Source organism: Silene latifolia, chromosome X, assembly GCF_048544455.1.
Source record: "Silene latifolia isolate original U9 population chromosome X, ASM4854445v1, whole genome shotgun sequence".
Lineage (NCBI taxonomy): Eukaryota > Viridiplantae > Streptophyta > Magnoliopsida > Caryophyllales > Caryophyllaceae > Silene > Silene latifolia.
This window is the reverse complement of record NC_133537.1, coordinates 318,153,772-318,178,481: the sequence shown is the minus strand read 5'-3', so window position 1 is coordinate 318,178,481 and position 24,710 is coordinate 318,153,772. Positions and strand designations below refer to the sequence as shown.

Genomic DNA, 24,710 nt, shown 5'->3' with positions numbered 1-24,710 from the left:
AAAGTATTTTGCTGAGTTCTCGAAGATTCTCCATGTGAATAGGACGCATTAAAAACACAACTACCGTGTGATTGTTCAATTCGGTTTACAGACGGATTCACTTCACCGAAAGCTTCACCATATTCAGCACATAGATCTCTCACTAAGCGCTCAACAACATCGGTCGGACTACATATAAGTTCTACAAAACGTTTTTAATAAAAATTAAGACTTTAACAAACATTAATACGTATTAAATGTAACAAATTAAATATAGATATATACCTGTCACGTTGGAGGTTGCTGGTGTAAAATTAACCGTATTTGGAGAAACGTCACTATGAACATTAGCAGCACGTTTCTTAGAGAATCGCGACTGTCTTTTTTCTCTTGCCGTTCTCGCCCGTAAATGATTAGGCGTTAGAATAAGAGTGTTGGCATATGATGGAGTACGATCATTAGAAACATTACTTGGCGGGGTTGTTATCGCTAACTGTTCACTTACGATTGTTCTTCTGCTTCGATGACATGGGGTATGAGAAACTGAAATGGTCACAATTGGTACTGCCGTATTATAAATTTTTGAAAACAACAAATGAAAAAGGATAAAAATTTAAATTGAAAAACTTGAATCTATGTATTGAAATATTAACAATTAAAAATAAAGAAGTACCGTTCGTAATGTCAGATAGCGGTACTCGAGGATTTGACATTGATTGTGGCGTATTATCCGTAATCATCAAGTTTCTTTCTGCTATCTGAACTCCTATATTGGTCAAGAATAACGGCAAAGACAAATTATGTCAAACGTTATATTTTAATGTACATTTTCACAGCGTAAACTACGTGGACCGTATATAAACACATCCCGAACAAAAATAAAAACACACACAATAGCAAACATGGGCTGATAGAAATGCAATTTTGGGCTCAACCTTTCTACAATTCCCGTCCAGCCCAAATCACAAAAACCCTAATAATTACCCCAACTATATATACCCCTTCCCCCACAATTAAACCCTAAAATTCCCGTCTCACTCTCCATTACACGCCTCCGTCTTTCTCTCCCCTCTCTCTCTCTCTCTCTCTCTCTCTCTCTCTCTCTCTCTCTCTCTCTTTGCTTCACTCTCTTACTAAAAACCTTTGTTCTCTCAGTAAAACTTAGACACTCCGATCTCGTCCCTCGTGCACCCTAATTCCGATTAGCAACCCTTCATTGTCCGACCTCTTCTTCCCGCATGCACACGGTCATCCTTTAACATGGTGAAGGTCGAAGTCTTGTTCTTAGGAGCGTTTATTGAAGATGTATTAATGGTAAGTTCAATTTTACTCTAATCTTTTATGTTATTTCCGCCGCATAATAACTTAATTTCAAATTATTTTTGACTTTTTTAAAATAAAATGGTTGTTTATATTGTTAGATCTATCAATTTTATGACATATTTGATTTGATGCTAATTAGAAAATCGACATATAATTTTTTTTAAGATCAATTTCACTTCTTGCTTAAATACAATGACTTTTTATTAGATCTAAGAGTTTATTTGATATACATGCTATTAACAACTTAAAATCATTTTTTCTTAATATTTATTGCATTTTTTTTTGTAATATAGTCGATCTGTGATGACGGATCTAATTATTGCTAAATCATCAGTACGTTTTGTTATTGTTAATTTTTATTGCACTTATTGAAAATGTTCTATACATGGCGTTTTGGTTAAATTTAATTGATTGCATTTTGTTTAGATGGTGAAGGCTATTAACAATTGAATGTTTACATGCTTATATCTATTGCGATTTTCTGCATAATGTATTAAATCTTTTTTAAAAGAGATGTTAAAAATTTATTAATTGACTTGTTATGTTGTTAGTCGTGATTTTGCATCACTGTTATTCACAATATTGCCTAAACATGGAGTGTCGAATTTTCTGATCTTTATTTAAAGAATGAGTACTGGTCTTAAACATTGAATATGAAAGATCCGTGGTTGTTGCATGGTTTAAACCCGACCCACCCAAACATGGGTTTAAACCCGACCCAACCCAACATGGGTTTATACCCTACCCAACCCAACATGGGTTTAAACCCGACCCACCCCAATATGGGTTTTAACCCGACCCAACCAAAAAGGGGTTTTAACCCGACCCAACCCAACACGGGTTTTAACCCGACCCAACCCAACCTGGGTTTTAACCCGACCCAACCCAACCTGGGTTTCAACCCGGCCCAAATACAACTTGGGTTTTAACCCGACCCAATTACAACTTGGGTTGACCCAACCCAATCCAACTTAACCCAACCCAATCCAAACCAACATGGACTGACCCACAACCTAATCCAAACCAACATGGACTGACCCACAACCTAATCCAAACCAACATGGACTGACCTAACCCAACCTAATCCAAACCAACATGGACTGACCTAACCCAACCCAAACCAACATGTACTGACCTAACCCAACCCAAACCAACATGGACTGACCTAACCCAACCCAACCAACCCAACTGTTTGACCTAACCCAACCCAACTGTTTGACCTAACCCAACCCAACCCAACTGGTTAACCTAACCCAACCCAACCCAACAGGATGACATAACCTGAATCACCCCAACTGGTTAACCTAACCCAACCCAATCCAACTTGGTTCCACCTGACCTAACCCAACTGTTGTCTTTGACAATCCAGTTTCAATTAAAGCATTTATAAATTATCAATCACTTTGTTACATTTCTGAACTTATTTTGCTTGCACAATTGTCAGTTGTATTCTAATTTACACAAATCATACTAATTGTTCTACACTTTTTTGTAGATCATTTATCGACATATGAAAAGTTAAGTTCGTTTCCTGATTTTGTACTTGAAATATACCTTTCAATTTTAAATTACCCTTTCTGTGTAGATAATTGACTAACATTTGTTATGTTGCTTATTGTAGACACATATTGAAGGTTTCAAGAATCTAAGTTAAGTGATTTAATCATTGTTTGTTTATAAATCTTTCCTTTTTAAGTTATACTCATATTGAAGGTTTCAAGAATCTAAGTTAAATGTTTTATTCAATTGTAGGATATGGGACCAGTCTTAATTTCTATGGAAGCATGCATATTGTTCATGGAAGATAGATAAAGTTAAGTAATCAATAACACATTGTAACAAACTTTTTAATTTATGGAAAAAAACTAAAGAAACATACTGTTTTCCGTGTTCATTTCTTGCTGTCTTCTCCTTTTTTTTGACTTCTACTTGAATTCCCCTTTTCCATGTTTAACCACCCAGTAATGTGTTGATGATTCTCAAGATGATAAAAAATATATGCTAAATTTGACAATTTTTAGTTGCTGATTTGTTTAATTGAACTTTAATAACTGGTAAAAATATATGTTTGATTGATTTGCCACCTGAAGGCACAACTACTATTTTAGTCCACAATTGCCCACTAACTTATAAACTGCAAGTAGTGCATCATGGATAGTTTACCATAACTTTTTAAACCGTCAGTTAAGCTGAAAAAAAATTGACTTTGATTTTCCAGAGGTTTTTGCTTACACATTCCGTGGCTATGCTACAATAACATTTTCAAAACTTGTTATAAAATTGTGCACTTCTATGCATCCGTTTTTTCCATGTTTTTCAATATATGTCAATTACTCGTCTAACATTTTTTGTTTACTCGTTGGTTGGTTAACGAATGTACTCTACTACTGTTGGCTGAAAAAACCGTCTTGCTTTGGTAATTTTTTCACTTATTAATGACTAATGACATGTATCGTAAATTGGAAATGAAAAGTAAAGAATTAAATTTCATAATGTTGAGAAAAGTTCATTAATTCTTCGTGAAATTGAAATACAATAGTGAAAAACGTAGAACATAAATAAGGTTCGATGATGTTGCTAGCTTATCCAATATGATGCATCTTTGTCATCTACTTGCTTCTTTAAAATTGCATCCAATCTTTGTTGTCCGTAAAGCTCCATATTTGAAGTGTAGTTGCATCATTTTGTCCTTCAACTTCTTCGATTGTCTGCATAATAAACTTGCTACACATCTACCTTAAATATGACAACCTAAATTGTTCTATTACAACTTGAAATAACCTTGGTTCAAAACAGTACAGAAAACAACAAAGTCCAAAAACAAAACACAAATGTCCTTTAACAACGTGGTCCGGAAATTGCTTAATAGTTGAAATGTTTTTTTAGAACGCCATAGGCTGCTTGCCCATCTTAATTTCCTTCAGTTTTGTTGCAGATGATTTGTCCGATGCTTCAGCCATCTCCACTACACCTTTCTGTGGCGTGATCTCTTGAGAATTCAGCACAGGTTCGGACTCAACTATCTCTCTCACTTGCTCCTAAGAAAAAAAATGGTTACTGAAAAAGCCATTAGTATAAAAAAAAATAGTTCCAGTTAAAATTCAATTCACCATCATTGAGTCAGATCTGGATGTGTCCCTTGTCGAAGTTGAAATAGCTTGTTCCTAAAAGAGAGGACGATATTTATTAGTAAAACGAAACAAAAAATATAACGTGTGTATATATTAGTCATTAATTGATGTCATACCTTTCTTGCATTATTCATGGCATCCCACTTAGCAATTGTTCTTGGATCTTCACATAAACTGATCACCCCAAATGAGTTTGATTTTTGCTCAATGTTATACAAATCAGTAACTCTTATTTTTGCCACAAATGTCCTGTCAAGTAGAGGCCTGAAATCTGGGGGAGGGACGACACTGTACATCTGAAACGATATGTAAACATTAATCAGTAGCATTATAACTTGGTTTGATATTTTTGCAAATTGTATTTAAATGAGTTTAAAGTTACCTCATCTTCGTCAAGGATCGCTTGTGCTGTTTTCCCAAGCAAATCAACCATAACATCATCCCAAATAACGAATTCAACCAAATCCGGATCTTAATATGTAACAAAAAACTTAAGTTGATGTGGACAATGGGCCACGGGGGCGCTTGGGAAACAAGCGTTTGCATTTGTGGAATCGCCAACAATTTTTATGGGAAATTGGAACCGTTCGAATACCTCGTGTCATGTCAAGACACAAAGTAGTGACATGAACACCAAGAACTCGTTACCCTTAGCATTCTATGTCTAGAATGACTCTCGTGGATGCCAATGAACACGGATGTTCACAGAGATCTAGAGTAAGGGGTGGGGGTACGTATTAGGAAGCTCTTTTGATCGAACACCTAATCCCGCCCGCCTCGATAGCGGCCTCTACTAATGATTAGGGAAAATCGCCTATACTCGATATATCGTCGATTATATGCATGCAATGCAACATCCAAGTTTTAATCCTACTATATGAAGATTAGACTAAGTCGGTGAACAATTAATTTAACATGCATTTGGGTCAAAGTAGGAATTTAGATTGATTACATGTGATGGCATACAAATGATACAAAATACAATGATAAATACAATAAAGAAAATTACAATAATAAAAATTACAATAATTACAATGGGTTTAGCGATTTATGTCGAAAATACCTTTAAAACGGATAATTTGAGAAAAAGAAAGAATAAAGGAAATAACGAACAAATCAGTAGGCGATAATACGGTTAATAGTTAATTATACGTAGACTAATAAACTAGGTCAAGGCAGAACGGAAGTTCAGAGGCAAAAATCAACCTGGAATAGGCGCAGTAGGACTGCGCCCTTTGGAAGAGGCGCCGCAGTTGTTGCGTCTGTTCCAAGGGCGAGTTCTGGCTGTGAAGCAGGAACTGCAAATCGCTAACATTAATTGGTGATTTTAATGATTGATTAAGATATTTGACTCGGATGGAAGTGATTTAATGGATTATTTACATATGAATAAGGGTCCTAAAAGCAATAAACATGGATGAATCGGAGTTAAGATGAATTATTTACATGAATGAACGACTAATTAGTGACATAGGTGAACTAATTAGGTTAAACAAGATGAATTAACGACAAATTAATGACGAATATGCGATGAATATGATAATAGACAGATGAAAATATATCAAAGGTCGAATTCCAGAAACTCAATATGAACGAATTGAATTTCTACAACCCGGATTGATTTTAATGACGAAAACCCGCAAATATGAGATGATTAGGGATTTAAGTCAGATTTAAATGACGAATAATATACTAATGAATAATATACATGTGAAATTAATATGGTATGTATGTCAAAGAATTAGCAAAAACAAACGAAACAAATAAAGAAGACGGATTACAGAGGACGAAGGAAGAAGAAAGGAAGCAGGAACTGCGGCAGCCTCACGAAGAGGAGCAGCAGGTACTGCGCTCCTTCGAAGAGGAGCAGCAGTTGCTGCGTCCTTTCTCGACGGTCATCTTCTGGTAATCCGAAAAAAGGTTTTAAACGAGGTTTTATAAATCGGTTTTAAGAGATATTTTCGACATAAATCTTACATTAATGATACAAAAAATAAATAACATTAATAAAAGAGAGATATACACCCTCAGACTTACATGTTTGACGAAACGAGATGAACTAAGTTTACGATTAGTGATGCTCGACTCGAATGTAACGAAAGTGCCCTCGTAAGAGTAAAACGATTAGATTAATTAAGTTGATTAGTTGTGGAGTTGGTCAAATTGGTCGGTCATGCAAACGAGGCTGGTACTCAGAAGGATCCGAGCTTACGTGGTCGAATGTTCAAGCACGTAGACGCCAAAAAGTAAGAACGTGGTCTAGAATGCAAAGGGAGAAGAGAAGGGCGGACACTCGCGTTAGAAATATGAGGAGCGAAGGCTCCTATTTATACTAATCACGTGAAGGAAATAGGGTTTTCGGAGAGACTTTGGAAGTGAATCTCGAAAAGATATGAAAAAGATACGAAAAATACGCAGAAAAGGACCTGGGAAGAGGCGCAGCATGCACTGCGTCTCTTGGAAGAGGCGCAGCACCTGCGGCGTCTGTTCCCAGATGGTTTCCTCCTGCAGAAGAAAGATTTCCGTGTTTAAGTTATGGAATGACGGGATAATTTGGTTTTCCTTAATATTTTGTATGAATATTACGGGAAATTGTTACCAAAGATTAAAAGATTGTGAAATATTTATAAAATATGGAATAGAAATATCCGGAACATTCCAGAACATTCTGACTCGGAATTTAACGGTTATCAGAAAATGAAGACGGTTTTAGGCCCGGACTCCAAATGTACTCTAATTACTGTCAAAACGACCGTATCGGCGCGTAGATGACAAATAAGAGATAGACATCAGTGTTTGTGCAATCACTTGACGATAAACTTACGAACTGTCACAAATCGTTCCGCGTACCAAACATGCGGCCCAATCATCACCGGGTGGTTTGCGGGAGGTGCAGAAATGAGGTATCTACAGAGCCCCCACTTTGACTGAGGCTTGGATAAGGCGAAAGTCAAAGCATAGCCATCAGGTCAATCGAAGATTACAACCTGACGACTATGGCAACGCGAGGCGGCTCAAGGGGTCTGAGCCAAGGACCTGTCGTCGGGAACATTTTAGAGTCTGTCGACTATCGGGGAGGGTCGTTTAAAGTCCATTAGACTACGTAAGGAGGCTCGCCAGCCATAAGAAGAGACCATACCTGAGATACCCCTGGGTGAAACGGGACTGAAGACGCTTCGGCAAAACTCTTTGGTCTGAAGATAACTTGGTGTCTGAAGGCATTAGAGGTCACAGGGATTCTGAAAGGGGTCGTCTGAAGGATTCACGGTAAATTTCTGAAAGATTTGAAGGGTTTATCCTGAAAAGGGTTACCTAAGAGATATGAAGGTTTGCCTAAGGAATATTAAGGAAATGATGATTTTTAGGGAAGACAACAGGACACAGTCTGGAACTGCTGGGAGAAATCTGTTTGTGTTCAGCTTCAAACAAACTTCGGAAGAATTCGGGGTCGATGTTGATCTCCATGTCTCGAGAGGAAGTGACTGTCGGTCGTTTACTCTCGTTGGGGAAACATAATCGGGAACTGATCTCCATGTCTCGAGAGGGAAAGTCTATCCGTGTACTCTCGTTGGGGGAATATAATGAAGGCGCGTCGAAACACCTGTGAAGCGTTCGGTGCCTTGGTGCAGGCTTGGAGGGATATCGCGAAGAGGAAGTTGCGGGCTAACCTTAGTATGGTCCGCGCTTTCTTGGACTGATTCTGGGATATGACTTCCACTTTTCACATGCCTTTGGTGAGGTGGGAGTCACGTTGGAGGACTACGGCATAATCTCTAGTCTGCCGTGTGGGAGTGAGGTGGTGGAGTGGTCGGAGATTGCCATGAGGGTGGACTCGGCCGAGGCTAGGAGGTTGATCGGCTGGAACTTGTCGCCGAAGGCTGTTACAGTGCCTGGTTTGGTGCCTAGTTCTTATGTCCGAGACTACTTTACGGGGAAGACCCCGGCGCTGGTGGTGATTGACGGGAGAGAGACGGCTGCTCCTCCCTGTACAGCTGAGCAGAGGGCCCGTTTGTGGCTTTGGTGGTTTCTGTCTTAGATCTACCTTGGAGACAAGGGAGAGAGGCTGTCGACGAAGCTTCTTCCCTTCCTTTCTGACCTGAGCTCCCTAGGACGTTGGGACTGGGTCACTGCTGGTTTTGCGGTCCTCATCCGCTTCATGAGGGCCATGGTTCGTCCGGAGTTGATGGAGAAGGGGACTTCTCCTAGCGCTGTCGGCCCTGGACTGCTATTGGAGGTATGAACCTTTATTTAGACTAAAATCAATTCTTTTCCCTATCAAATTACGAAATATCATTTATTGGCTATCTCGCTTTTATAGGCGTGGGTGTACTCCTACTTTCCGAGCCTCTCGCTCAAGAGGACGGAGCCACTGGAGAAGGCCTATCCCGTCGTGAGGGATTGGGTGATGTGTCGGACGAGGAGCAAGCGTTCCTCTCACGGTGTCTACCGGCGGGACATGAACGCTCTTCAGCTGAACAACGTGAGCATCTCACTTATATTCGTTTTGCTTCTTCATTATTTCTTTAATCGATCATAAGAATGATTCCTTGTTTGTCTTGTCCCAGTGGGTGCCCAGGCCTTGGGCGGAGTACGCTGGAGCGCCTCCTTTTGTGGCTGAGGTCCTTCGACCTAGGAGCTCAAGCCGGCTGTTGTTGAGGACGTCGATGGGTCATGTGTGGTACTTGGGCGAGCGTCTGGCTCGTCAGTGCTCTCGGGATGTCTTAACGGTTCCCATCGATCCTCCTAGGACGATGTTCAGGGAGCCTTCTGAGGCTGAGAGGGAGGCTGACTTGGCTGGCGTTAGTGGTGACGCCCTCCTTATTCCTGGTGAGGACTACTCGGCGTTCCTCTACGGGAGATTGGCGTACTGGCCGGTTGTGGTGAGCATTTTACTCTCCTTTATTTTAATTTTGAGAATACGATGAAAGATCACCGATTAACGAGAAACATTTGACTTTGCAGGAGGTTGAGGCGGCGGGCATCGAGCCCCCTGAGTTCCCCGAGACCATCGAGTACACTGACACGACCGGGAGGACGACGATCTCCGAGTTGCGTGACTTTGACGTGGCTGTGACGGATGCTGGCCTGGACGATTGGCAGCATCTGATTCGAAGTGTGAGCCTCTAATTTGCACGATTTTTCGTGTAAGAACACATTTGATTGAACTTATTCAATTATTGAGAACTTCTTTTTGAAAATGCAGGTTGCGCCGTCTCGGTTTGTGGCGTTATGGAGGGTGGTCAACCGGCTGCGAGCTACTGCCGTCGAGGCGCTTGTCGGCGGTCGAGGTCGTCAGGTATGAACCTTTCGCCTATTTCATTTTTTGAACTTTGATTTTCCGACTTTTCTTGTAATTGCTTAAAATGATTGACATGAGCCAATTTTGCTGTTTGCAGGGGGATCGTGAGCTGGAGCGAGAGTTGGCCCAGTCTCGGGAGGAGACGGCTCGCTTGTTGAGGGAGCTCGAGGTTCGTGACGCCGAGGTTGCTGCTCTCGCGGCAAGAGTTGCAGAGCTAGAGGGCGATCGGCAGTAGTTTTGTTTAGTTGTTGTTTGTTTTGCACATTTGTACATTTTTTGGACTTACATTTTGGACATTTTGGACTTTGCTTGGGGCTCGAGCCCCTAGTTTATTGTACATTTCCCTTTTTTGGCTGTATATATGATGGCGTGAGTGCCTTTGCTGTTGGGTTGCGTTGCTTGTATCTGCAGGTTAGCTTTGAACAGGTTTGGTAGATGACGGTTTATACCGTCATGCTTCCGAAATTTACATAGAAATCACGCAAAACATACATTTGTATATGCATATGGCCTAAATTAGCGCAAAACGAAAGACTCAAAAGGATGCAAAGAAAATGCAAAAGAAAGTGTCAAAATGCAAAAAATTTGCCGAAAATGACCGGACGGTAGAGAGGGTTACCCCTAAAAAAATGAAAAAAAAAACCTATAAGTTAGAAATGAAATGATTACGAAAGAGACAAAAATAAAAGAAATATATATAAGTTTTGAAATAAATTACATTAAAATGAGAATTATTTCCTAAAATGAAAATATACAAGTGTGTTAAAATGACGAAAATGTTGATATTGCCTCGAAATGCGTGCCCGCGGATTAGGAAACACGAAATATGGCAATTTTCACGTATTTACCAAAATAATAACCCGTAAGAATAGGAAATTATTTGCCAAGGAATTTAGGAAAGATCCAACGCGGAAAATCACTCTTCCTCTTCTGAGGAAGAGGCGCAGCACGAGCTGTGTCCCTTTGAAGAGGCGCAACAGGTGTTGCGCCTGTTCCCAGGCGTGTCTTTTCTGGCAGATTTTGGAAACAGATTTTAGCATAAATAGAGACGTCGATGGAGGTTTTATTCACACAATTCTTCCGTCTCTTCTTCGTCTTATTACATAAAACTCTCAATATAATCACTCATCATGAATACTTTGGAGATTCGCCTAAAAGGGTGGACCAATGAGTTTTCCAACATGGAGAAGCACGACATGGGCGCTTATAATCTTGGATCTTCGTTGAGTTTGAAGCTTATCAAGGTTGTCAAACCATTCTTAGATGCATGTCTTGATTACTGGGACCCGAATTATCATGTTTTTGCGTTCCCCGGAGGCGACATTTGCCCATTTCCTGAAGAAATTGCTGCGATCGGTGGGTGGGACTCAGAACACTTGACTGTTATTCCTTCTACTTCGCAAGGGTATAAGAACAAATTTAGAGATTTGCTTGGATTGTCTAGGATTGAGGTGGACCTTTTAGTGACCTCGAAAGGAGTGCGAATGTTGGACTTTATCGACCGATTCATTAACAAAGCCGACCCCACCGTTTCTTATGTTGCCAGGCGAAGGGCATTTGGGTTTTGCTTGTTGCATGTATATGTCCTTCAAGGGCATGTTGATGAAGACTTGAGAGGTGATCCCCGTCTCCTAGGCCTAGTTGAGCAAATGGAACTACGCAAGAGCCTAGTGTGTTTATGCTTAGGAGAGATCCTTTTGGGCTTGGATAATAGGAAAACCAATCGCGACCTACCGTACTTGGGAAGTCCCGTTATCTTGCAGGTAAAAGCACATTTTTTTTTCTTCGTTTTTTTTTCCGTTTTTTGTCTAATATCCGCTTTTGGTAGGTCTGGCTTATGGAGCGCCTTCGATTGATCGAGCCCCCAGTTCATGTTCCTTTTTATCATGCTCGTTCGATCGCAATGAGGACTAGGCTGTACATGGTGGACTTCACTCGAGTTTGCAATTATTGGGAGAACAAATTGAAGAGTGATGATGGCCCCTTGATTAGGTGGATTGTACCATGGTGGCACCTCAAATTTGTCACTGGAGTATCTTCCTTGGATCCTACCCGATCTGTGCGCATTCCTGGCTTGGAATTCATGGTATGCATCTTCCCGGAGAGGCTGATGAGACAGGTTGGACTAAAGCAGACAATCCCGAAGCTTGACACCGTCCCATGAGACGCCGTGGCGCTTACTACCGAGAGCCGAAGGGAGTGGGCCATTAAATGGGCTCAAAGAAATGTATGGTTCTTGAATTCTTCTGTTAGTGCCTTATGGGTGTCGGATTCCTATCTGCGATGGAGGAAAGCTACTACTCCGGAAGAGCGCGAGAAATTGAGGAAGCGCGAGCTTGTTGACTACAAGGTGCGGGAGGTGGAAAAGGAGAAAAAAAAGCATCTGACTGGGGGAGAGGAGGAAGCCGGGTTTCGAGTTGTTCATCCTTCGAAGAAACCGAAGACCTCTCCTGTCGCGGACAAATTGGTTGACAAGAATGGGAAGGCTAGGCCTCGAGAAAGACCGTTGGTGATTAGGTCCGAAGTGGCGCAAGAGCGTCCGGCTCGAGGTCGTGACAAGAAATATGACAAAAATGACAAGGGCAAAGGGAAGATGGAGGAATAGCCCAAGTCTTTATTATTATTATTATTTATTATTATTATTGTAATAAAAAGGTGGGGTTTTTAGAATCTTAGCCTATATTATTTTTTTTGATTTTATTATGTGACGTATTATTATTAGAAAATGGATGAAATAAAAAGGTTAATTGGTTATGAAACCGTTGTGATTTTCCTATTTATTATTCTTGTCGAATTCCAAATGCAATGCAAATGTCCTTCTATTTACATTTTGAAAATAATGGGTTGTATCCCGTGAAGGATTGCCTACATATTCATTAAGAAAATGAAATCAAACCCTTGCGCGTAGTTCGAGTAAATGTAAAAGAATAATTGTTCTAAGCAAGAGCTTGTAATGAACTTTAGAAAATAAGCATGAGCTTTTTGCTTACTCTTAAGGTGCAAATTTAGTTTATTTGATGATATGAGGATGGCAAAATTGTCAAAATGCAAGAGCAGAGTGACATTAGCTTATTTTAGCTTGGCCAGGGACCGTTTATTTAGTGCCACAAGAGCGACACGTAAGGTTACGCGAGGCGCGTTTTTGTTCCTATTCTAGGCATAATACCGTTTTAGTTGGTCGAGGTTTGTTGGGTTGGAAAATTCATTCCCATCTAGGTCTGTAATCCTAACCGCACCCCCTGGAAGTATGGACTTGACTAGAAATGGCCCGGCCCAATTAGGTTTGAATTTTCCCCGTGGATCGACAGGTAAAAGAGCTCTAACCGATTTGAGTACTAAGTCTCCTTCCTTAATGTTTCTTGGCTTAACCCTTTTGTTGAAAGCTCATTTGATACGTGCTTGATATGTTTGGACATTATGCAAGGCGCGTAGCCTACGTTCATCCAGGAGGATGAGTTCTTCATATCTATCCCTCTTCCAATCGGCTTCCGGGATTTGACTTTCGTGTAAGATACGCAAGGAGGGTATTTCTAACTCGACTGGTTGTACCGCTTCCATACCGTAGGTCAAATAGAAAGGGGTGGCCCCAGTGGGCGTCCTAACAGATGTGCGATATCCCCACAAAGCAAAGGATATCTTGCTTGGCCAATCTCGATAGTTGTCAATCATTTTCTTGAGAATTGTGACAACGTTCTTGTTTGCTGCCTCTACTGCGCCATTAGTCTGTGGTCTATATGGCGAAGAGTGGTGATGCCTAATTTTGTACTTGGCTAGCAATTGCTCGATCTCAGCTTGGAAATGTGATCCATTATCGCTAATGATCTCATGTGGGCAACCGTATCGACAGATGATGTTGTTCTGTATGAACTTTTCCACGTTTTTGGCCGTGAGACTAGTGTAGGAAGCCGCTTCTACCCATTTGGTGAAATAGTCGATTACCACTAGGATGAAACAATAACCTCCTGTTCCGGCTGGGGTTATCTTCCCAATTATATCAATTCCCCAAGCAGAAAATGGCCAAGGAGATGTCATCGTATAGAGCAATGAAGGAGGGACACGTTGTACGTTCCCGAATATTTGGCAGTTGTGACAATGCCTTACGTTTTTGATGCAATCGGATTCCATTGTGGTCCAATAATACCCCAAAAGTGTGATCTTCTTTGCCATCATGGGCCCACTCATGTGAGAACCGCATTCTCCATCGTGAACTTCTTCCATCACTTTCCGTGCCTGTGAATGATCAAGGCAACGTAGGATTACACCAAGAGGTGTTCTTTTGTATAACTCTCCTTGCATGAGAATGTATTGGAAAGCTAGTAGGCGTATAACACGTTGTCCCCTTTTGTCCATATCGGGTGGATAGGTACCGTTGAGCTTGAAATCTAGGATTGCTTGGAACCAAGGTTCCTTTGTGATTTCCTCTTCATCGGTGATTTGGTGAACATAGGCTGGCTCTGACCGTCGTTCGATACATAAAGGCATTTCCACCATGTCATCTGGCATATTAATCAAAGCGAGTTTTGCAAGAGCATCTGCAAATTGATTTTCTTCCCGAGGTAGGTGTAGATAGGTCACGTGATCAAAGAATTGGGCAACTTGGTCTATTCTGGCTTGATAGGGTGCTAGGCTTTCGCTTCGGATTTTCTAAGATCCCGTAACTTGATTAATGATCAGGGATGAATCCCCATGTACTCGGAGGTTTTTAATGCCTAAGCTCACTGCCGGTTGTAGTCCAATGAGACAAGCTTCGTATTCTGCAGCATTGTTTGTCACCTCGAAGTCGAGCTTGACAGAGATTGGTGTATGCTCGCCTTCAGGAGAAATGAGCAACACTCCTATTCCAAATCCTCTTAAGTTTGATGCTCCATCAAAATAAAGGTCCCAGGAGTCTACATCGGTTTGGAGTATATCCTCGTCTGGAAATGACCAAGTATCTATTGTTTGTGCATCATTGATGGGATTTTCTGCGAAAAATTCGGCAACGGCGCGCCCTTTTATAACTTTCAGAGGCACGTATTTGAGGTCGAACTCTGAGAGCATCAAAGTCCATCTTGCTAGGCGTCCATTGAGGACGGGTTTTTCGAAGAGGTATTTGACTGGATCCATTTTGGAGTATATTTTGACGGAGTAGCTAAGCATGTAATGTCGTAGCTTCTTCGTTGCCCACACAAGAGCGAGGCATGTCTTTTCAAGTTGTGAATATTTGCACTCGTACTCCAAGAACTTCTTACTAAGGTAGTAGATAGCCCTTTCTTCCTTTCCTACGGTTTGAGCTAGCATGGCGCCCATGGTCTTTTCGATTCTTGTGAGATATAAACCAAGAGGTTGATCTCGTTGAGGTGGCATGAGCACTGGTGGTTTAGCTAATATCTCCTTGATTCGGTCGAATGCCTTCGATCATCATCCCATCATGGTGTGATCCGTTTTCTTGAGCTTCTTGAAGATAGGTTCACAAATCATGGTGAGTTTCGATATGAATCGACTTATATACTGCACTTTCCCCAGGAATCCTCTGACTAATTTTTCTGTTTGAGGTTGTGGCATTTTGATCAGAGCCTTGATTTTAGAAGGGTCTATTTCTATACCACGTTGGCTAACGACGTATCCCAGGAGTTTGCCAGATGTTACTCCGAATGCGCACTTCTGAGGATTGAGCCTCATATTGTATTTTCGTAGCCTGGAGAAGAATTTGCGAAGGTTCGCGATATGCCCCTCTCTATCCTTGGACTTCACAATCATGTCGTCTACGTATACCTCAACTTCTTTGTGTATCATGTCATGTAGGAGTGTGGTTGCGGTGCGTTGATATGTAGCTCCAACGTTGATTAACCCAAATGGCATGACCGTATAGCAATAGGTTCCCCATTGAGTGACAAAGGCGGTCTTTTGCATGTCTTCTACGGCCATCTTGATTTGGTTATAACCCGCATACCCATCCATGAAGGATAGTAACGTGTGGTCTGCAGTATTGTCCACCAATATGTCGATATGTGGTAGAGGGAAGTCATCTTTTGGACTTGCTTTGTTTAAGTCCCTAAAATCAACACAAACACGGATTCTCTCATCCTTTTTGGGTACAGGTACTATGTTGGCTACCCAGTCAGAATACTTGGAAACTTTGATGAACCCGGCTTTGAATTGCTTATCGACTTCTTCCTTAATCTTGAGAGCCCATTCTGTTCTCATTCGACGAAGCTTCTGTTTCACAGGCTTGAAACCTAGCTTAATTGGGATTCTATGTTCGGCGATATCCCTGTCGATCCCTGGCATGTCTTTGTAGGACCAAGCGAAAACGTCCTTGTACTCGTGTAGGAGGTCTATGAAATCGACCCTTTCGGTAGAGCTCAAGGTAGTCCCTATCCTAAGTTCTTGGGGTTCTAGTTCGGTTCCTATGTTGATAGGTTCGGTGTTCTCTATTACTGGTCCCCCTTCCCCTTCCTGTAGTATTTCTTTGGCTACGTAGGGAGGTATCTCAATTGATTCTGGGTCTTGGTCATCCTCAGTATCGTCGTAAACAGAATTGCACTCAAGATAACACAAAGAGTAAGCAGAACCTAATTTATTCATATTAAAATTTGAGAAAAGTTGAAACAAAGAAGCCATCTGATCTGTGGTCAGTGGCGGTAAAGGGACAGTTGTTGGGACATTTCCCGAACTACTGTTACTATTTGAGGCTAAGCTAGAAGAAACAAAGGGAATGGGGATGACGACAGGAGGAGACTCCTTAGTGACTTCTCTATACTCCGACTCTGACTCCGACTCTGACTCTGACTCGAATTCATCATCTTCTGGTTCTCCTTTGAACATCTCTCCTTCTCCAGTGGTGAGCTTGAAGAGTCTTCCTTGATTGTTGGTCCACTTGATTGATTTTCTCCATCCTTTCTGCTGATTCGCGTTTGTTTCTGTGATTAACGCGGTAGGGTTGAAGTGATCGTCTTGAAGTATCATGGTAATGATCTCATCCTGCGCGGCTCTAACGAATTGATCTTCTCTAAACAATAGACTAACAGCTTGTTCGTCCAAGCATGGTGCTTGACGAGCTTTGACGGTAGGAACCGTTTCTGGAGGAATGAAGTAGCAATCGTGAAAGATCTCGATTCCGGCTAGCTTCATTTCGAGATAGTGCCAAGGTTCGGGAAATCCGTGGAAGAGTTCTAGACTTCTTTCCTTAACAAAATATTCATTTAGGGTAGGGAGATAGGGTCGCATTTGGACTCCTACGTACTTACGCTTTTGGACTTGAGCAAGCATCTCGAGAACTTCCTCTTTAGTGGGTTTGTACCCTAGTCCAAGTGGTATCCTTTTTGAGTTGCCTTCCTTGTAGGGTGCGAAGGTGTTTCTTCGTATAGGGTTCAAAGGCATTCCAGGGAAGTATCCCTGGGATTTGAGTATGTGGTTGATCACCAAGTTGGAGTAGGGATCGTAGTATAGGGGTGCCAATTCGCTTTCTATGACACTTATGCTTTGGAAGCCCCCAAGTTCATATACTGGATCCGCAAGGACTTGATTATTCGACTTCTTTTCGATTATTGCCTTGATGGGTGACGAAGTGATCGTCACCACTTCTCCATTTAGTGGGATCTTGATCTTTTGATGAAGGGTGGATGTTACCGCTTTAGAAGCGTGAATCCAAGGTCTTCCTAGAAGTATGTTGAAGGAAGCTTCAATGTCCACTATTTGAAAGTTAACCTTTCGCTCAATTGGCCTTATGGCTATGGTTAGGTTAACGAGTCCTACTACCTTTCGTCGTGTACCATCATATGCGTGCACACCTTGATTGGTAGGGGTCCAATCCGACTCTTTCATGCCTAATTTGTATTCCGTTTTGAGGGGTATGACGTTGACCGTGGAGCCATCATCTACCAAGGTCATTGGCACATTCTTCTTTAGACAAATGACGGTGATGTAAAGAGACAAGTTGTGACTAGCGCTAAAGGGTGGCAAATCTTCGTCTGAGAAAGTAATAGGATTACTTAGCTTCGGTGATTCTTGTAAGACCAAGTTGACTACATCTTCGGGTGTGGAGTTATGTGCTACATTCAGCTTGGCCAAAGCTTGCAGTAAAGCTTGGCGATGTGGAAATGAGCTTGCTACTAGTTGCCAGACTGAAAGATCAGACTTTGTCTTTTGTAATTGCTTGAGCAAATGATCAGTGGAGTCATCTTCGTTATCATTTGGTGTGACAACGTTGGTTGGACCGTTTTGAGTAGTGCTTTGATATGGACGCCCCGAACGAGTTAGGTGCTCCACATCTTGGTCTTCACCATTTTGGACTATTTCCTTGACTAGGGAGTTTTCAATGAGATACTCGTCCTCGTCATCATCGGCCCATACTCCATTGATTGTAGCTAGTTCCCTCATTCTCATGATTTCTTCTTCTAATTGCGTGATTTGGTCGACTAGTTTATCAACCACGGTGACTATTTCTTGCATAGTGGCATTTTGAGAAAAGATTAATGGCGCATGTTCTTTGGGTGTCGCATTGGGGTTATGTAAAGTTGTCACCACGTTTTTCAATTCCCAAACTTGCCTATCCACACTCCTTGCCCATGCGATGAAGTCGGCGATGGTAGGGGAAATGGTAGAGTAGAACCTTTCATTCTCGATCGCGTAGATCTCATCTTCAATTGGAGAAATGAGGTGTGAACAATCTAAGGTAGATTCTTCACTTGTGATCACTAGAATCCCAAGTGGGTTCTGAGTGTTGTTGGGTTTGCCTCCCGACGGTATTGGTAGTCGACCATCCTCAATCATGTCTTGAAGCACATTTTTCAATTTGTAGCATTTTTCTGTGTCATGCCCCTTACCCCTATGGTATTCACAGTATGAGTTCTCGTCCCAGAATTTGGATTTCTTTTCGGGTTCGGGAGTAGGTCCTATGGGTTGGAGTTTGCCTTGCTTCATTAACCTCTTTAGAGCGTTGGAGTAAGTGTCCCCAAGATTTGTGAACTTCCTTGGTGGGGTACTCTTCTTGTATGGCTCGAGAAGGTTAACTTCATCAGTCTTGCTAGTGGAGCCGTAAGAACGACTCGTTGAGCCTTGATATCCTCGATCTACCGTTTTGGACATGAGCCCTTTACGGATGTCATCTTCAATCCTTATTCCTAGTACGGTTAAGTCCTTGAAAGTTTTGATGTTTTGGTACCTCAAGTGATTGGCATAGATGGATTTGAGATTATTCACGAATTTCTCCACAAGGGTAGCCTCATCCGGGCGTTCAACTAGTTGGGTACTAGTCTTCCTCCACCTACTTAGGAAGTCGGTGAATCCTTCTTTGTCATTTTGGGTAAGAACCTCTCAAGTGCGCATGTTAACTTGGATCTCAGCATTATCCGCATATTGCTTAGAAAACTCGATTGCGGCATCTTCCCAAGTGGCGATCTTCTTCTGTTCTAAAGAGTAGAACCATTGCTTTGGGATGGTGTCAAGAGATGAAGGAAAGATCCTTAAGAACATCTCGAGTTTGATGCCCTTGATAGACATGTAATCCTTGAAGGCACGGATGTGGTTCAAAGGGTTTTCGTTCCCCTTGAATTTAGGGATATCCGTCATGTTGAAGTTGGTTGGCAATTTGGAATTGACGGCCTCATACTTGCGATAATTTCCCTATAAATGTCATCCCCTTTAAGATACATCAATTGCTCCTCTAAGTATTGGAGTCTTTTCTCAGCTGCAGTCATTCCCACGAGAGGATTTTCATCCCTGAAGTAATTCACGAAGTCATCCACTACTTCACTTTCTTGAGGAGGCAACCTCCCCTCTACGACGTAGATCCGGCCCTCGATGGTGTCAAGGTGATCATACACTTGGTCTTGAGTAACTTGGATTTGAGCTAGTGCGGCTAGGATTCGATCATTACCATCTTGAAGTTGATTGAAGTTCACGTCACTTGTTTCAGGCATCTTGAAAACTGGATAAGAGATCGACGACGAATCAAAACACGATCGACCATCCTAACACACTTACTAAGAGAAGAAATGTTTTGACTTGTGAGGTGGGTGTGTGCCACTTGTGTCAGTGAGCTTTGAAGAAATGACAAAGGTTTAAAAATGTGAATCCTAGTCAACTATAGTATAGTTGTAGGAGTGGACTCGAAGTGAGGTTTTGAAATGGGTTTGCGCCCGAATTTTGACTCGACAAACGGACAGAGTTTCGACTCGGTTTTGCGCTAATCAATGGCCTTTTTCGAAATTTTCATTAAAAAAAGGGATTTTGGTTTTCACAAAAATCGTCATGGCTTCGTTTAGAAATGGTGATCACGTAAGGTACAAACATTCATACAAGCATTATAACGGGATGCTGAGTGCATTTAAAGGGGTTTTGGTTTAAAGGGTGGGTTGCCATACCGAACAAAACCCGAAGTCTGTGGAGAGGCTCGTACCAAACAAGAGTAAGGCCGATTCCTAGTCCATTTCCTCAAGTAGTGAAGGTCCTTGATACAAACAAGAGTAAGCATCATGGTATGGATGACGTCAATCGCTATCCATCCTTAGGCCCAAATAAGAATTAGGACCGTTTAGACGGGACGATTGGTCAAATGGGTTGGGTTGGGCCTAGGAAGGCCGAATGAAACGATCTAGGAAGACCGAGTTATGAAAACCGACAATTGTCTTGTACAAACTAATCCCAAACCTTGTTCAAGTTTCACCCTTTTGGCTACACGTAAGTGTATTATCCCCAGCGGAGTCACCAAACTGTGGACATGGGGCCACGGGGGCGCTTGGGAAACAAGCGTTTGCATTTGTGGAGTCGCCACCAATTTTTATGGGAAATTGGAACCGTTCGAATACCTCGTGTCATGTCAAGACACAAAGTAGTGACATGAACACCAAGAACTTGTTACCCTTAGCATTCTATGTCTAGAATGACTCTCGTGGATGCCAATGAACACAGATGTTCACAGAGATCTGGAGTAAGGGGTGAGGGTACGTATTAGGAAACTCTTTTGATTGAACACCTAATCCCGCCCGCCTTGATAGCGGCCTCTACTATTGATTAGGGAAAATCGTCTATACTCGATATATCGTCGATTATATGCATGCAATGCAACATCCAAGTTTTAATCCTAACATATGAAGATTAGACTAAGTCGGTGAACAATTAATTTAACATGCATTTGGGTCAAAGTAGGAATTTAGATTGATTACATGTGAAGGCATACAAGTGATACAAAATACAATGATAAATACAATAAAGAAAATTACAATAATAAAAATTACAATAATTGCAATGGGTTTAGCGATTTATGTCGAAAATACCTTTAAAACAGATAATTTGAGAAAAAGAAAGAATAAAGGAAATAACGAACAAATCAGTAGGCGATAATACGGTTAATAGTTAATTATACGTAGACTAATAAACTAGGTCCAGGCAGAACGGATGTTCAGAGGCAGAAATCAACCTGGAACAGGCGGGAAGAGGCGCAGCAGTTGCTGCGTCTGTTCCAAGGGTGAGTTCTGGCTGTGAAACCGGAACTGCAAATCGTTAACATTAATTGGTGATTTTAATGACTGATTAAGATATTTGACTCGGATGGAAGTGATTTAATGGATTATTTACATATGAATAAGGGTCATAAAAGCAATAAACATGGATGAAATGGAGTTAAGATGAATTATTTACATGAATGAACGACTGATTAGTGACATAGGTGAACTAATTAGGTTAAACAAGATGAATTAACGACAAATTAATGACGAATATGCGATGAATATGATAATAGACAGATGAAAATATATCAAAGGTCGAATTCCAGAAACTCAATATGAACGAATTGAATTTCTACAACCCGGATTGATTTTAATGACGAAAACCCGCAAATATGAGATTATTAGGGATTTAAGTCGGATTTAAATGACGAATTATATACTAATGAATAATATACATGTGAAATTATTATGGTATGTATGTCAAAGAATTAGCAAAAACAAACGAAACAAATAAAGAAGACGGATTACAGAGGACGAAGGAAGAAGAAAGGAAGCAGGAACTGCGGCAGCCTCACGAAGAGGCACAGCAGGTACTGCGCTCCTTCGAAGAGGCGCGGCAGTTGCTGCGTCCTTTCTCGACGGTCATCTTCTGGTAATCCGAAAAAAGGTTTTAAACGAGGTTTTATAAATCGGTTTTAAGAGATGTTTTCGACATAAATCTTACATTAATGATACAAAAAGTAAATAACAATAATAAAAGAGAGATTTACAACCTCAGACTTACATGTTTGACGAAACGAGATGAACTAAGTTTACGATTAGTGATGCTCGACTCGAATGTAACGAAAGTGCCCTCGTAAGAGGAAAACGATTAGATTAATTAAGTTGATTAGTTGTGGAGTTGGTCAAATTGGTCGGTCATGCAAACGAGGCTGGTACTCAGAAGGATCCGAGCTTACGTGGTCGAAAGTTCAAGCACGTAGACACCAAAAAGTAAGAACGTGGTCTAGAATGCAAAGGGAGAAGAGAAGGGCGGACACTCGCGTGAGAAATATGAGGAGCAAAGGCTCCTATTTATACTAATCACGTGAAGGAAATAGGGTTTTCGGAGAGACTTTGGAAGTGAATCTCGAAAAGATATGAAAAAGATACGAAAAATACGCAGAAAAGGACCTGGGAAGAGGCGCGCAAGATGCACTGTGTCTCTTGGAAGAGGCGCAAGACTGCTTTGCCGTTCCTGTTCCCAGATGGTTTCCTCCTGCGGAAGAAATATTTCCGTGTTTAAGTTATGGAATGACGGGATAATTTGGTTTTCCTTAATATTTTGTATGAATATTACGGGAAATTGTTTACCAAAGATTAAAAGATTGTGAAATATTTATAAAATATGGAATAGAAATATCCAGAACATTCCAGAACATTCTGACTCGGGATTTAACGGTTATCAGAAAATGAAGACGGTTTTAGGCCCGGACTCCAAATGTATTCAAATTACTGTCAAAACGACCGTATCGGCGCGTAGATGACAACTAAGAGGTACACATCAGTGTTTGAGCAATCACTTGACGATAAACTTACGAACTGTCACAAATCGTTCCGCGTACCAAACATGCGGCCCAATCATCACCGGGTGGTTTGCGGGAGGTGCAGAAATGAGGTATCTACACTTGAAACCTTGGAATTGGTGATGGCACCCCCAAACCATTCATTGTGCAATTATTGTTAATTTTTTCCTTGTCACAATACCACAACCCATCTTCCCATTGCTTCACTTTTGATCTGCATTCTTTGCATGAGTAGTAGTACTAACTATTACTAGATGTATCTAATTCAATAATCTTCGCCATTGTGACATATGCCCCTCCTTTGGTTAAATTTGATATCTTTGTTAAAGTTTTAATTTTTGCACTTGCGAGGATTGGAGGATGGTACCCAGCAGTTTCTGGAGCCCCAAAGACGGGTTCATCATCATTTGGAAAACTGGTAAGGAAAATGGCTTAATTAATTTAAGCTGAAATGGGAAAGTTAAAAAAAATTTGAACTCAAAACGTTTCTGGACTCTATTTGGACTGTTTCAATTTGTGTATTTTACTGAACGTTTCTGGACTGTTTCAATTTGTGGACGGTTTCTGGATTTTTCATGTTTTGCATTTTTCTGGTCAATAATTATGAATGCACTTACTATTGCCCTAAAGACAATAACATCACATAAAACGGATTTAGATGTCATACCTATTGTTGAACACGTTCACCTCGTTCATATCTGGATTAACCAATATCTTTGTTACACCCCATGTTAATGTTATGCTAACTTCCCCTGCATAGTAGAAAATAATGAGTGAATTTTTTTCCAACATTTTTTTCTTATACTTTGTATGTAATCAAAGTGTTTGTATTGCTGAAATTGGTTTTTGAATGACCAGAATTTTATACCTTCATAAACAGAACGTTTCACGAATAGCATACCCAACGTTGGCTTTGGTTTGTTAATGAACTCTTGCTCGATTTCTGAAATTTGCTGAACGTAGTCCCCAAACAATGAGCAGCACAAGTTTTGGTTCCTGAAAAAACGGATTGTAATGATTATTTTGTTATGGTGTTAAGTTTAACATATCGTTTATAGAATATAGTCAACTTACAGATTATTGCCCAAAACAATAGTCCTCCTTCTCTTGCCATTGCTGTCTCTTATTGGATAAACGTGCTCCAACCTTTCAATTACGTCTGACACATAATTTTTCACTCTTGTTAGTTAACATTTATGGTGCATATATGAAAAATAAATTGTAGGCCATTGTTGCTTACCAATATAAAGTCTATTCGGCATTGCTCCAAAGACCACCTCATTGAAAGTGTAGAAAGCATAGGTAGAAAGTGGAATATCTACATTAGAAATGGGTACCACCCTAGTGCTGTACTCGAACCAAATCTTGCACGGGTGAATTGTTGCCATGTCAAGTCCCACTCGGTTTGATGATACACTGAACCTTCTGATTTTATATGTACTCCCTTCATTAAGGTGCTCTAAGAAAAGCCGAGTTAGCCTCTGGTTGATTGATGCCTGAATTGTGTCCCCCTGCATTCATTCATATTAGTTAATAACTCGTGACAATAATTTGAAAATTGCCACAGGAAAAAGGAGACTTACATTTTCGTCAATTAGGATGAGTTCTACCCCTTTCACTTCCTTAGGATTTGTCTCCGACTTTCTGTACCACAATTTCATAACCCGAACAACTAGTTGCTCCGTCCTTGCTGTTTCTTTGGTGATGCTCGAAATTGGAATACTCTGGATGTGTGCCATAATCTCAAGGTTTTGATTATCTTTGCAATATTGAGTTTTTGTGACATACTCTGAATGTTTGCAATCCTATATATAAGAAAATATAACCTCTTACTAAACCCTAAATCTGTAACACCCCCATATTCAGAGGAGCCTTAACTAGGCCTTCCTTAGCATATAAGGGCGTTACCATCTCGGTTGCCCGAGGATAGTAATAATCAAATGCCGATAAAAGAACTATTATATTGTATTATAAGCGATTAAAC

General features: G+C 40.9%; 1 protein-coding gene across 1 annotated transcript in view; it reads right to left on the bottom strand.

Moving 5' to 3' along the window:
• The window catches only part of LOC141620620 (uncharacterized), a 28,212-nt gene extending 3,747 nt beyond the window's left edge, over nt 1-24,465 (bottom strand). The window contains exons 1-12 of the mRNA XM_074437443.1: nt 24,310-24,465; nt 23,967-24,237; nt 23,801-23,885; nt 23,595-23,722; nt 23,394-23,478; nt 22,972-23,141; nt 4,816-4,904; nt 4,550-4,729; nt 4,208-4,340; nt 653-745; nt 265-543; nt 65-181 (exon numbers count right to left, since the gene is read on the bottom strand). Coding sequence (XP_074293544.1) covers nt 65-181; nt 265-543; nt 653-745; nt 4,208-4,340; nt 4,550-4,729; nt 4,816-4,904; nt 22,972-23,141; nt 23,394-23,478; nt 23,595-23,722; nt 23,801-23,885; nt 23,967-24,237; nt 24,310-24,465 — 1,786 coding nt within the window. The remainder of the gene's footprint in view (nt 1-64; nt 182-264; nt 544-652; nt 746-4,207; nt 4,341-4,549; nt 4,730-4,815; nt 4,905-22,971; nt 23,142-23,393; nt 23,479-23,594; nt 23,723-23,800; nt 23,886-23,966; nt 24,238-24,309) is intronic.
• Nucleotides 24,466-24,710: the final 245 nt, after the last annotated feature.